At 40.5% G+C, this 12625-nt stretch overlaps 1 protein-coding gene across 9 annotated transcripts in view; it reads right to left on the reverse strand.

Moving 5' to 3' along the window:
• Positions 1–12625, reverse strand: part of FIP1L1 (factor interacting with PAPOLA and CPSF1) — a 70666-nt gene that overhangs the window by 7545 nt on the left and 50496 nt on the right. For 8 of the 9 annotated variants that reach the window (XM_074951402.1, XM_074951401.1, XM_074951405.1 and 5 more), the window contains one exon: positions 8048–8267. In XM_074951402.1, coding sequence (XP_074807503.1) covers positions 8048–8267 — 220 coding nt within the window. The remainder of the gene's footprint in view (positions 1–8047; positions 8268–12625) is intronic. The other variant, XM_074951404.1, reaches the window with a different exon arrangement.

Here is a 12625-nt window from a genome sequence, read left to right on the forward strand (position 1 = left end):
TTCGGAGCTACCAGAATGACTCTGCCCTGTTCTACTTGTATTTTGTGCAGTACCCTGAAAAGAAAGGGAAAGGCATAGAGAAGAGATGCGTTCCATGCAATAAGGTAGGTGTCTCCGAGGGATTGATGGCCAAGGCCCACCCTCATGACAAAATGCGAGCATTTGGCATTGTCGGGTGTGGCGAACAGGTCTTGCTCGAAAACCCCCACTGGTTGAAAATCGGCTGTATCTCCCACTTGCGATCTTGTGAGGACTTCTCGCTTGGGGAGTCTGCTGTGGCGTTCTAGTGACCAAGTATGTACACGACAAAGATATGGATACTGTGTGTCAGATACACCTGTTCCACAACCTTATGGCTTCAGTGCACAGGGTCTAAGACCTGGATCCCCCTTAACCTATTGATGTAAAACATGCAAGAGACATTTGTCCGTCAATACTCTGATGCATGTGTTCTTGATTAATGGAAGAAAGTGGAGGCATGCACTGCAGACTGCACATAGCTCTAGAAGATTGATGTGGGGCATAGATTCTGAAGGGACCATTCGCCCTGTATTGTGTGGTTCTGTAAATGTGCACCCCAACCAAGGAGGGAGCTGTCGTCAGGAGCAATTGAAGAGGAGGCTGGAAAAAGCGGACTCCCCCCTGCAGACATTCTGGTGATTTGTCCACCATTCTTCTGATTAGAGTTTGATCTTGAGTGGTACCAACAGCGATTTATTCAGGTTGTGTCTGTGTGGTAAGCAGACCATTGGAAGCCAGTTCTGGAGGCAGTGCATAGGCAATCTGGAGTGTATGACAATGAATGTAATTGCTGCCATATTACCTAGTAGTTGCCTGCGAGTTCTGGCAGAGATCCGTGGACTGGTTTGCACCTTGGAAATTAAACTGACAATTGAGTCAAATCTGTGAGTTGGAAGGAAGGCTTTGACCTCTATTGTGTCCAACTGTGCTCTGATAAATTCCAGTTGTATTAGCGTCAGTACTGATTTTTGCGTGTTTGTTTCGAGGCCTAGACCGGAGGTTCATTGTCTCTCCTATGGCCTGGAGTGCATCATGTTGAAAGGAGGCCTTTATTAGGCAGTTGTTGAGATAAGGAAATATCATGACTCCTTATTGTTTCCAGAGGTGTATTCCCACAGCTGCTAAAATCTTGGAAAAAATTCTGGGAGCTGTAGAGAGGCCAAAGGATAGTGCCTTGTATTGATAATGGTCCAACTGTAGGGCAAATCTGAGAAACCGTCTGTCTAAAGGGTGTATAGAGATTTGGAAATATGCATCTTGGAGATCGAGGGTTGAGAGCCAGTCCCATGCTGCAAAGCTGGGATTATCAATTACTAATGCGACTATCTTGAAGCACTGGAGTTTGTTAACTTATTGAGGTACTTCAAATCGAGGATAGGTCTCTATCTGCTGTTTTTCTTTTTTATTATGAAGTAGTTGGAATAAAAGCCTTTCCCTCTGTGATGTAACGGGACTGGTTCTATGGCTCCCAGTTGCAGAAGGTGGCTTAATTCCTCCCATAAGAGATGGTTGTGAGAAAGGTCCCTGAAGAGGGACGGAGAGGGGGATGGGTGTATGGGAGGGAGAGGAATGGAATGGAGTAACCCTTGTCTATAATTTCCAACCCCCACTTGTTGGAGGTGATTGTCTGCCATGCTGGGTAGAACTGGGTCAAATGGCTGCCAAACTGGTGAGATAATATGGATGGTTGCTGCATTTGATTCAGGGGGAGAGCTCTCAGGGTCTCGATGTAACTTTCAAAACTGCTGCTTGGAGGTGGAAGGATGAAGAGCAGTTGACTGAGCTGGGCCCTGTTTATGTTTAGGAGGGGGGTCTCTGGCATCTACGTTGTGTGTTGTAGTATCGTCGGGGGCCAAAAAGTGGAGGACAAGAACTAGCAGTAGTTTGACATCTACTTTGTCTTTGTTTTGGTGTATAAATGCTGAGGGAGCATAGTGTTGCCTTGAATTCTTCAGGGAATGAAGGGACTCATCAGTAAGCTCGGTGAAGAGTTTGGGGCCCCCAAACGGGCTATCCTCCAGTGTGGTCTGAACTTCTTTGGGGAACCCCGATAGATGTAGCCACGATGCGTGTCTCATGACCACAGCTGTGGCTATGGATTGGGCTGCAGTGTCGGGCGCACCCAGAGAGGCCGGTAGCACTGTCCGTCCCAATGGCTGTCCTTCAGTTATAAGCACCTGAAATTGCTCCTTCTTGTTGTCCAGGATATGTTGCAGGAAGTCAGTGAACTTAGAGTAGTTCAAATGGTTATATTTTATAGAAGCACCTCGTAAGTAGTAATCCTGAACAGGAGTGTGGACCTGAAGAGATCTAGCCTCTTCCATTCTTTATTACAGGGGTTGTCCGAGAATGACGCTTTCTCCCTCTCTCGTTCACTGCATTAACTATGAGGGAATTAGGGGTTAGGTGGAAAAATAAAACCCCCCATATTTTTTTTTGCAAGGATATATATTTTTTGTCCACCCGCTTGCAGACTGGTGGTGTGGATGCAGGGGTCTGCCAGATTACCTTAACTAGGTGTACTAAGCCTTCGTTGACAGGAAGCGTGATTCTTCCCTATGTGAAGGCCTGTAAGATGTCTAACAACTTATGTTGTTGCTCACAGACTCTCATGGGATCTGTAGAGCGTCCGCTACACTTGTCTGTGTCGAAAGAGTTCTTGGAAGTGTCTGAAGTCATCCACAGTGGGAGGCGATGGCACGACTGCCTCATATGGAGAGAACAAGATGTTGGCCAGTGGTCTGCTTTCTTCATCTCATTTCTCCTCTTGCTCCTCCAGAAATTCTAGCTCTGGCTCCAGGGACCTGGATACCGAGGAAGATGGAGAGCAGCTACGTAAGGCCCTCCTGTGAGAGGATAGTTGAGGAAAGGGTACGGGTCCCAATATGGCTATTGTGGAGGAATAGGCATGTTAGGTGACATCCACAGGTGCCTATACCAAGGACGTGGTTCAGTTGTGCACTCCTAATATCGGGGATGTGTATAGGATTTAAGATGCGCCATGCTGTGGGGTATGATGGAAGGTTGCGCAGTGCAGTGGAGTAGTCTTCGTCATCCTCTTCTTCCTCCCCACTGGAGAAGGGGAGGGGGGCAGTTCTAGGAGGTGAGGGAGAGTGGTAGTGCTGCATTTCTGGGGGAGAGATGCGGACTGTGGTAGTTCAGTCTGGAGGAGAGTCAACTCCGGGGTGTCAGAAACTGCCAGGTCCCTCGGGAACCTAAACTCCTGAGGTATCAGCATAAGCATCATTGGCATCATGTGTTGAGATGTCCTAGAATGAGGCATCAGTGCAAAGCTTGTCAGTACCAGCAGACAGGGTGTAGCTTGCCGAATGTCCACCAGATGGCGTTGACAGCTTCACTGGTGCCGAGGGCCTCTGCGGTGCCGGTGGTTTCATCACTCAGAGCCATATGTTTCAGTATGGATGGCGGAGCCAACTTGGAGGTTTTCACATTACCCTTGTCAGTCTCACATGGTGTAATCCTTTCATGCGGTCCTGCTCTCTTAGGGTCTTTGGGCCTGCCAATAGTGCCAGTACTGGAGGTACTCATATGACAGAACAGCTACATGTCAGTGAAGACGACATGGCAGCCACAGATCTCACTGGGAGATGGGGTAGCTCTTTGGAGTGTGAACCCAGGACGCATTTTTTGTCTTCTGGACAGGAGAGAGCAGATTCTCTTAGCAGCGCGCGAGCAGTCGGGGTTGGCAGTTGAGGGGAATCAGTGCTGCAGAAAAGAGGTCTCAGGACAAGGATCTCAGGCGGGCCGTAATGTGTTCTCCATCATAATTAAACTTGAGTTTGAGTCACAGTCTTTTCTGGCCTGTGCCTTTAAATTAAGGCAGCGGGAGCAACTGCTGATATATGTGCCTCTCTTCCAAGCACAAAATGCACCGGGAATCCCCATCACTCATGGGAATAGCCTCATGGCAAGAGAGGCACCTCTTAAAGTCAGGGGATCTGGGCATAGTTCCGTGAGGGGAGAACTTCCCGATTGGGAAGGACTCTGGAATCTCTATTAGGAAATAACAGGGAGGAAAGACATTTTTTTCCCCAGGGAGAATAAAAGAGAAAAAAACTGCTAACAACTATCTAAAACGGAAACCTAAAACATCTAAAGGCACTACAACGAGCGATGAAGGGATCTGCTAGAGGCTCTGTCCCAGACCAAGGACGGTTGAGAAGGAACTGACGGATGCTGGGTCGCACAGTGCTATATAGACGCCCTTACAGTCTGTGATGGGGATGAGCCCAACAGGCATTGCTATCGAAGACCTCCACTCCCAGGCACATGTACACCAGCACACACAAAGTGAAGCACCTCTAGAGACACCACTCAACAAAGAATCTAATAGTTGATCAGTGCCCTTTTTGACAGACAAATCCAAGTGCAATAGGATCCAGATAAGCTTCCTTTCGCTACCTCTTCTTAGGAGGTTGAAATTATTCAGGATGGTCTGCATGACACTCTCAGTCTAAAGCCACCTTGGCTATAGGTAAAAAACCAAAGAATTAAAACAGAGCAATAAAATGAGATTAAAAGAAACTGTATGCCTAGCATATTTAGTCAAAACTCTGTAAAAGCTAATTCCAGATAAATACAATCCATGTTGTTGAAGTGAAAAAAGCAATATCCTAGATTTCTAGAACAGGCTCCTCTCTGTACCAGTTTCTTTCTAGCCCTCTAAGCAGGCCACACGTCTGAGACTCAACCAACCAGGTATGTATCACCTTCCCTTCTCCCCAAGATCCAAGTCCCTTGTAATGGTTACCCTTTCTGTCATTAAAACTATGACGATACATCATCCCATCGGACACACAGCACTGGATTACATCAGCAATTCAACAATGAAATGGTTGATTAGGTGTGCCATTGGGAGGGGAGAGATGAGGAGAAGTGGAATAGTTTATTCTCTGTACAATAACTATTGTTACCTATATCTGCTTACTATCATCATTCCTGTCCATCTCTGGAGTTATTCAATTTCCTCTCACACAACTAAAATTGTAAATGCTTTTTTATCTTGCTTGCACCTTAGTCACCCTAACGTATAAAGGTGACTGGATCCTGGTATGTATAACAATTTTCTCTCGCTATACGTGTCAAATTGAATCTAGCTCACTGTGTACCTTTAGAGAGGCAGGGCTTATATTTTCTTATTACTCCCTTGTATCTTTATTCTGCTGTACCTCAAAAATGAACAACTGACAGGTAAACATGTGTCACACACCCCTTTTCAATAATTTGAAGCCGATTTTTTTTGCCCTGCAGAGTTGTGTAATATTGGACCTTAAAACGAGTCACTGGTGCAGCACTGAACAAATACAGCCACCCTTGGGCAATGGATCAGCGGGTCTTCAGAGCAGGAGCAGAGATTCCATGACTTCGGACAAAAGGAACCAACATTTCTCTGCCTAGCAGGTAGCTTAAAGTAATAAACTATGGGTATTTGAAACTGCTCACATTCTGAATGTCAGAAATATTCCCAATGAGAGATGGATTAGTGTATAGAGGGCAGTCAAAGGTGTATGACAAAACCCAGAACTTTGTAATAAAAAATTATCATGACTCCACTATTTTATCACATAGTTGATACCACTGCATGTGCGCACACACAATATTTGAACATACATACACAATAAGTGTTAGTGTACACCCTGCCCCACATGCGCACACACACACACACACACACACACACACACACATTTTATGCCCACAATTTTCAAACATGGGTGCCTAAAGATCAACATCTGAATCCATATTTAGGCATCAAATCAGAAATAGGCATAATTTTAGAGGTTCTCAGAACCTACAACTGCTGTTCACTTCAATGACAGTTGAGGATACTCAACATACCTGAAAATCCCACTTCTATTTAGGTACCTAACTTAAGGCATCCATATTTGAAAGTTTTATCATATATTTTGCTAAAACCCTTAAAACTGATTTAAACAGTAGAATTCATTCTTTATAAGATACCCTGCTAAGAATGAGTTCCAATACAGAGAGGAAGTCACTCAAGTATTTGCACTTTTCATTGTTAGTGATAACTAACTTCAAAACTGTAACTCAGCACAAAGGAGACATGGTCCTTTCCCTGAAGAGATTACAATCCAAGAAAGAAGGCACCATTTTGAACGGTAGGGAGTGGGATGTAAGCAAAATATGCACAATTTTCATATACAGAAGGGGGTAGTATGGGAAGAAGGTGGTAAGATGGTTGTGGGATCATTTAAAACCACATTAACTTGCACATTTCCAGTAACATGCACTCAGGTTATCTTACACTGGTAAGAAATGCAATAGAACACAGATTTTTCATTTGCAGGGCCAAATACAGAAGTGCATATAGCCTCATTTTAGTTTTCCCTGCACAAAACATGATGCCTACTCGCAGAAGTATTGTTTCTGGTAGTTTTAAACTGAGAGGAAAAAAGACACCAATGGTAAGTATTCTTTCCCTGAAACTTAATGCATCTTTGTGATGTGTGAAGTTCTCGTTCCCTTCTTCCTCCTCACAGGTGTTTTTATTTTTGAAAAGTGAATGAAACTGTAAATAAGCTTAAAAAACAACATTACCGTATGTGAATTATCTGTCCTTTTAAATCTTCTCCCACCTTCTCTGTTACTCCCAAATCTACTTTTTTCTAGTTAAGGGCCTCTTGGTTCCTTACATAGCAATGTGGCAGCAGCTTTGCTGCAGATGGTGGATAATTTAGTCACATTTAAAAAAAAAAAAAAAAAAAGTTGAGGCCTCCTCTTCCCCCTCCTTTACGGATATCTCTGGCAGCAACACAGAGACTTCTCTGGGCCTGGAAGTCATTAAGGTTCATTTCAAGCACCCTTGAATGACCAGCCTTCTTTCTGGCCTTCAATCAAGCTGCCTGAGAAACAGATGTTTAAATTGGACTTAAGTTCTTAAACACTGACTCAGTAATTTGTAACACAAAACACAGACACACTACAGGACCACAACATCACAATGTCCATGTCTGCACAAAATAAGAACTAAGTTTTCTTGCACCTAATTTAGATCTTTAACAATTCTCTTATGCCTGTAATGACTGATAAAGATGATAAAAAAAAAACATTTCTCTTAACTAAGGTAATACTAATTCCTGGTGTTCTGCTCAGGTTCAGCAACATAAAACAATTACGATGACAGTTCCAAAATCAACTGAATGGCTAATGTGTATATCCTGTAAATATGAAACCGATCAAAACAATTAACTGAAGAGTTAAGGGACTAATCCTAAAATATTTTGCAACCACTAGAAAAGCATGAAATAAACTGCCTAAGCAAAATACATTTATACTAACTTTGTAAGTCTATAGCCCTCAAATTATTTGTGTCACATGCAATTCAACATTAAATGCTCTGTTCTTGTGCACAAAAACATACAGAAGATAGCAGTAGTGTCTAAGTTTAATCACTTAAAAAATAAAAATTATTAAAGAGTTGAAATGTCAATAAAGGAGTTATGTGTCTGAAAACAAAAAGTTCTTGACCTTTTAGTGAAGCCTGAAGTTCACAAATAAATAGCTTGGACAGAACATTATTCATTCCCAACTACTCACAAAACCCACCAAACTAATCAACCCAGCTTTAGCAGGCAGTAATACCACTGTTTCAAATTAGAGTCAACTGTATGTGGACATTGCTCTTAGAAAAGAAGTAGAAATTCCAACTGTAAAATAATAGAGAACCCACAGATTCCACAGTTGTTTTTGGAATTAATGAGGTCAAAGAGCTGCTTCTCTCCCTCATACACAAAGCTTAAATCACATTCATAATGCCTGCAGTTCTATAAGTAGTTAGTACATAAAGTATATTTTTACACTTCTGTTTTACATTTGGAAATTGTTGCTAGTTTCCAACAGAAAACAAAGGGAGAAGAAAACCCACACCCTTTTGTCCCTTGAGAACATACAGCTGCACACCAAGGGTTTTAAGTGTTGAAGCACACTACCTAATATGGACACAACACTTAAATACAGTATCATAGTTAACTATTTTATTACTAACCTGTTGAAAACACTTGGAGTTGGGCTGTGATCACGTTCCCTCTCTCTCTCTCTGGTACGTTCTCGTTCCCTATCACGATCCCGATCCCGATCCCTCTCTCGGTCTCTCTCTCTCTCTCGTTCCCTATCTTTCTCTCTTCGTGCATAATAATCCCACTGTTTGCTGGTGTCCACAAGACTAGGCCACGAAGGAGCAGAACCTGCAAGGTGCGGAAAGGTGACTAAAGAAAAAAATGCTGGTATTAGCAAGAACAAAAGCTGGTAAAATATAATATGATTCGTTCTTGAAATGAGAGAGAGAGAGAGAGTTTTGTACATGTACAATTTTTCTTTCACAAGTCTATATATTACTTGAAACAAGGTGCAGTATTTTATTATGATGGCAATCCAAGATCTCAGACACTCTTCTGTTGCATTTTAATTCCGAAGACGTACGGTTACCAGTGTACATTTTGTTTATTCAGATGTAGATTACGCAGAATGTCTAAATTCTACATCACTACAAATAAAACAGTCAAGCAAACACTTCCTAAGAAGGGTCAGATTTTTTTATGCGATTAGCTTAGTTTTACTTTTGCAAAACAAGCAAATAAGAAATAAAACAGCCAGAACAAACAGATCCTTCTAAATGTTGTGGCTCTGAAAGTATAATTAAAAAGGGGGGAGGAAAGAGTGTTTCCTACTTTGCTCAGTTTAATTATTTTAAAGAAAAACATTATGTAAGTTAAAAGGTGCACAAAATAAAAATAGTTGCAACTAAATGTATAATTTTTGACAGTTACATTCCATATTTTCTCTTCTGTAAGTTAGCCTTGGGGAAGCTATTATAACTAGCTAAAGGAAATAATTCTATTGTTTATCTCATACAAATAATACCATTATAATAAACATTCACAAGAACCACTGTTACTACTAAAACATGTTACATTTTGAGAAAATTAAATACGTCCTTCAGTTTAAGACTCTTTGTAAAATACAATATACTTGTTTAGAGGAGAAAAATTTTAATCAGACTTCCTGATAAGAAAACATCCTCTTGCACTCAAGAATTTTCTGTAACCAGCAGTGGGATAGAAAGACTCTCCAGTATGTTCTGCTGCCAGGAAGACACCAAAATGACTAGAGACTAGGCTTAGTAGCCCAAAGATAATGCTCAAAGGGGCAACTGGAGTGCCTCATTCTACCCAACAGTGACTGCTTTATTTTACTGAGACACAGCACTCTCTAGTGGACTTAGGGTCTCAAAGTTAGGGATTCCTGAGTGCTGATATCTGCCTTGCGACCAACTCACTGCGTGGCCTTAGGTAAATCAATTTAACAGCAGTGAGTTACCACTTTTCTCCATCTGTAAAATAGAATAATACTTATCTAACTCATGTGTTGTTATGAGGGCAAGTTAACAACTGTACAGAGCTTTCAAAAATATGAAGTGTTACATAGTGCACAAAGAGGCACCACTAATGGGTTCTGATAAGAGTCACGTTTGGTCTTCTTTGTTTAAGATGCCTGTGAATGTGCCTGCAGCAGCGTGCTTGAGCAGAAGTGTAAAATACTGGGTTCGCCAAGGGCTCCATGAACTAATACAAACGATCCTTTTCAGAGGGGAGAGAAACTTCAGCATTAAAATACTATTTCCAGTGACAACCCACATAATGCATAACAGCAGCAGCAATACAGTGCTTTACACCTACAAAATACTGAACAAACATTAGTTGATGTTTGAGTTTAGGAATATAGGGAAAATGAGGAGTTAAAAAAAAATAATCCTAGAATGGTGTTTTGTTTATTATGCTGCCAAAACTGAAATTCTTCTATGTAAGGAAAGCAACCAGAAACAGAAAAACACAAAAAAACCAAACAGCTGGACTTTAAAGACCGCTAATTTCCTTAACTTGCCATGATTTCAACAAGGTATGTATGGTCTTCAGGGCTTGAATACACTGGATGATAGAGACTATTCTAATTTAAAAATATGAAATTATATTTACTTAATTCTATTGGTTACATTAAATGTAAGTTGCAAAACACAAACAGTAATGATTTTTAATTATGGAATCTACATCCATGCTGATTCTGTCTGGTCCCTCCTACGCCATAACTACAGTGATCTCCATATCCTGCCAGACAAATACACCAGAAAATTCATCTGACATAAGCAAAATATGTCATTTGCATCGCAGTGACCTAACGTGACCCAGTGCTCTGGCTTTATATAGCTCTGATTGCAGCTATTCGGATTTTATCTATAAGAGTTCTCAACATGCAAGAAATTAAAAAATAGAATTGCTTTCAAACATAATCAAGACTAGTATTTTGTGTCTTCTACTAGGAACAAATCTCAATATTTTGTTACCTCTTGATGGATTTGTACTAAACTTCACACTGAAATTGCGCTACTGATCATTTCTAGATTGGGAGAGAGGCACACCAAATAAGTCTGGTGATGGTGATTTCAGGTACAGGAAACTTTCAATTTATTCAATACATCTGGAGTCATTAACTCTGCTTTGGAGAACAGTTTCATACAAATAAGACTATACTGTGTCATGTACAACAGCAAAACATTAGCTGATCTTATTTGTGTTGTAGAAAAAGCTGTTTTTAGAATTGTTTTTGCAATACTTGTACTAAATTTGTGATTCCATTTTAAATGGATAGAGAACATTAGTCTGGGAAGAGTATCAGTACTCACAGACCTATGAATAAAAACCACCTCAAAACCCACAGTTAGGGGGAAGATCGGGGCGCCAGATTAGAAATTCTGATCATGTCTACCTCATTTTTCCTTGAAGACCCTATGGACAACTGGAGACCTAACAGCATTATGACAGGGAAATTAAGTGATTTTAAACTGTTTAAAATTTTGTTTTTTGTTAATACTTATACTGCTGCAACTTCCAAGAGAAAAGATGTGTTTGTTAAGGATTCAAACAACTCTGGCCCTTTCCATTAAGAACTAAGAGAGCTCACAATCCATGTTTCAGACTTCTAGCAAAGGCTGAGAAGGCTAGACAACATTCTTGACATTCTAAGATAAAACACCAGCAGGAAAACAAAATCAAAAATAAAAAGCCCTTTATAACATTAATTTATAAAACAGAGCTAGCAAGCATTTTTTATACATTATGAAGCAAAAAGTCAATTTTTTGTGCTTTAAAGGTCACCTTTAAACATCTTCCTTTATAATCTCCTTCACAAAATTCAACCTAAAAAATCTAGTATGTTCAAGCAACATTAATGAAGTTGATTATAGTAGGCCAGCTTCTGCCATGCATTCAAAAACGTTCTTAAGGAGTAAAAATAGATATTTAGTTGGTAACAATTTAAGACAGAATCACCCTTCAAATCAAATTTAAGACAAAAGTGATATTTCTCCCATCTGAGTCTGCTAAGGTGTTTGCAACGACTGCTCCAAAGTTGTGTATTGTGGCAGTCATTTCTGAGTTGTGATCCCCAGATTAGATTATTTCAATACCCTTTTGGGAAGCTAGGGCCAACGCAGTATATAGCAGCATCCTACTTTATAATGTCACCCATAGGGAACATTTTGTTCTCTGAAAACTGCAAACTTCCAAATTGCACATGAGTGCAAATGCAAGATATGATCTATAAAGCGCCGCATGGTTTTTGTCCATCTTAATCTCTCCTTATACACTACTGCAACAATTGAGATCAGGTGGGAACCTCTTGCTAACAGTCCCTACACATGAACATATGCAGGTAGGTAACAGGAGGTCTAAGTGGCAGAAACTCGCTCTCCACATTTGCCTAACGAAGTCTAAGTCTACTGACCTTCAAAGAATGATTAAAAGCCATCTATTACCAAGATTTCATCGGAGAGAATTTGTTATGAAATACATACTGTATCCAAGGCAAATATATTCATTAAGAAAGCAGCTTATTTTTTCAATACTGTAGATATCCCCAGTGAAAACTGATGGCACATTTTAGACATTTAGTAAATAAAAATTTTATGTGCACTAAAAACCAGGAACTAAATCTAGAAGAATTATTAAAATGTACATGAGGAAATTGACGTAATAAATTATAAATTAATACTTAAACTTGAGTGCCTTTACTAAATGGGGTCAAGAACTAAGCCTCTCATTTTCTCTCAAGTTACAGCAATTCCGACAGACAGAAATAGAGAGAAGCCATCCACTTAAAACTTGTATCGTATTTTGATAATTGTAAAGTATTTTGCTTTTTAGAAATGAAGTTGTGAGGCTTGAAAGTCATGTTCTGGATCTGCATGTTTTAAGGAGCCAATATATTCCTACTCTCTGACATAAAACCTGATGCTCAAAAGTTAGGGTTTCAAACTTGTTGCCGGCACCTGAGCCAGCTATGCGCTCAGAGGGGACAAAAAAAGGAGAGGAAGCACCCCATGTTCCTCTCTAGTTAACTTTTCCAACTGACTTAATGAGCAACATTCATAGGTTTCAGGAGGGAGCCATTTCCAGCTTGCCTTCACTGGAGAGAGATTCACCACAATGGATCATGTTTGAGAGAATAAGAGAAGAGAATGGGAAAAAAATCCAGACACTATATTATTTAATGTACAAAAGACAGTTTAAAA

This window comes from Natator depressus, chromosome 4 (assembly GCF_965152275.1).
Source record: "Natator depressus isolate rNatDep1 chromosome 4, rNatDep2.hap1, whole genome shotgun sequence".
NCBI lineage: Eukaryota > Metazoa > Chordata > Testudines > Cheloniidae > Natator > Natator depressus.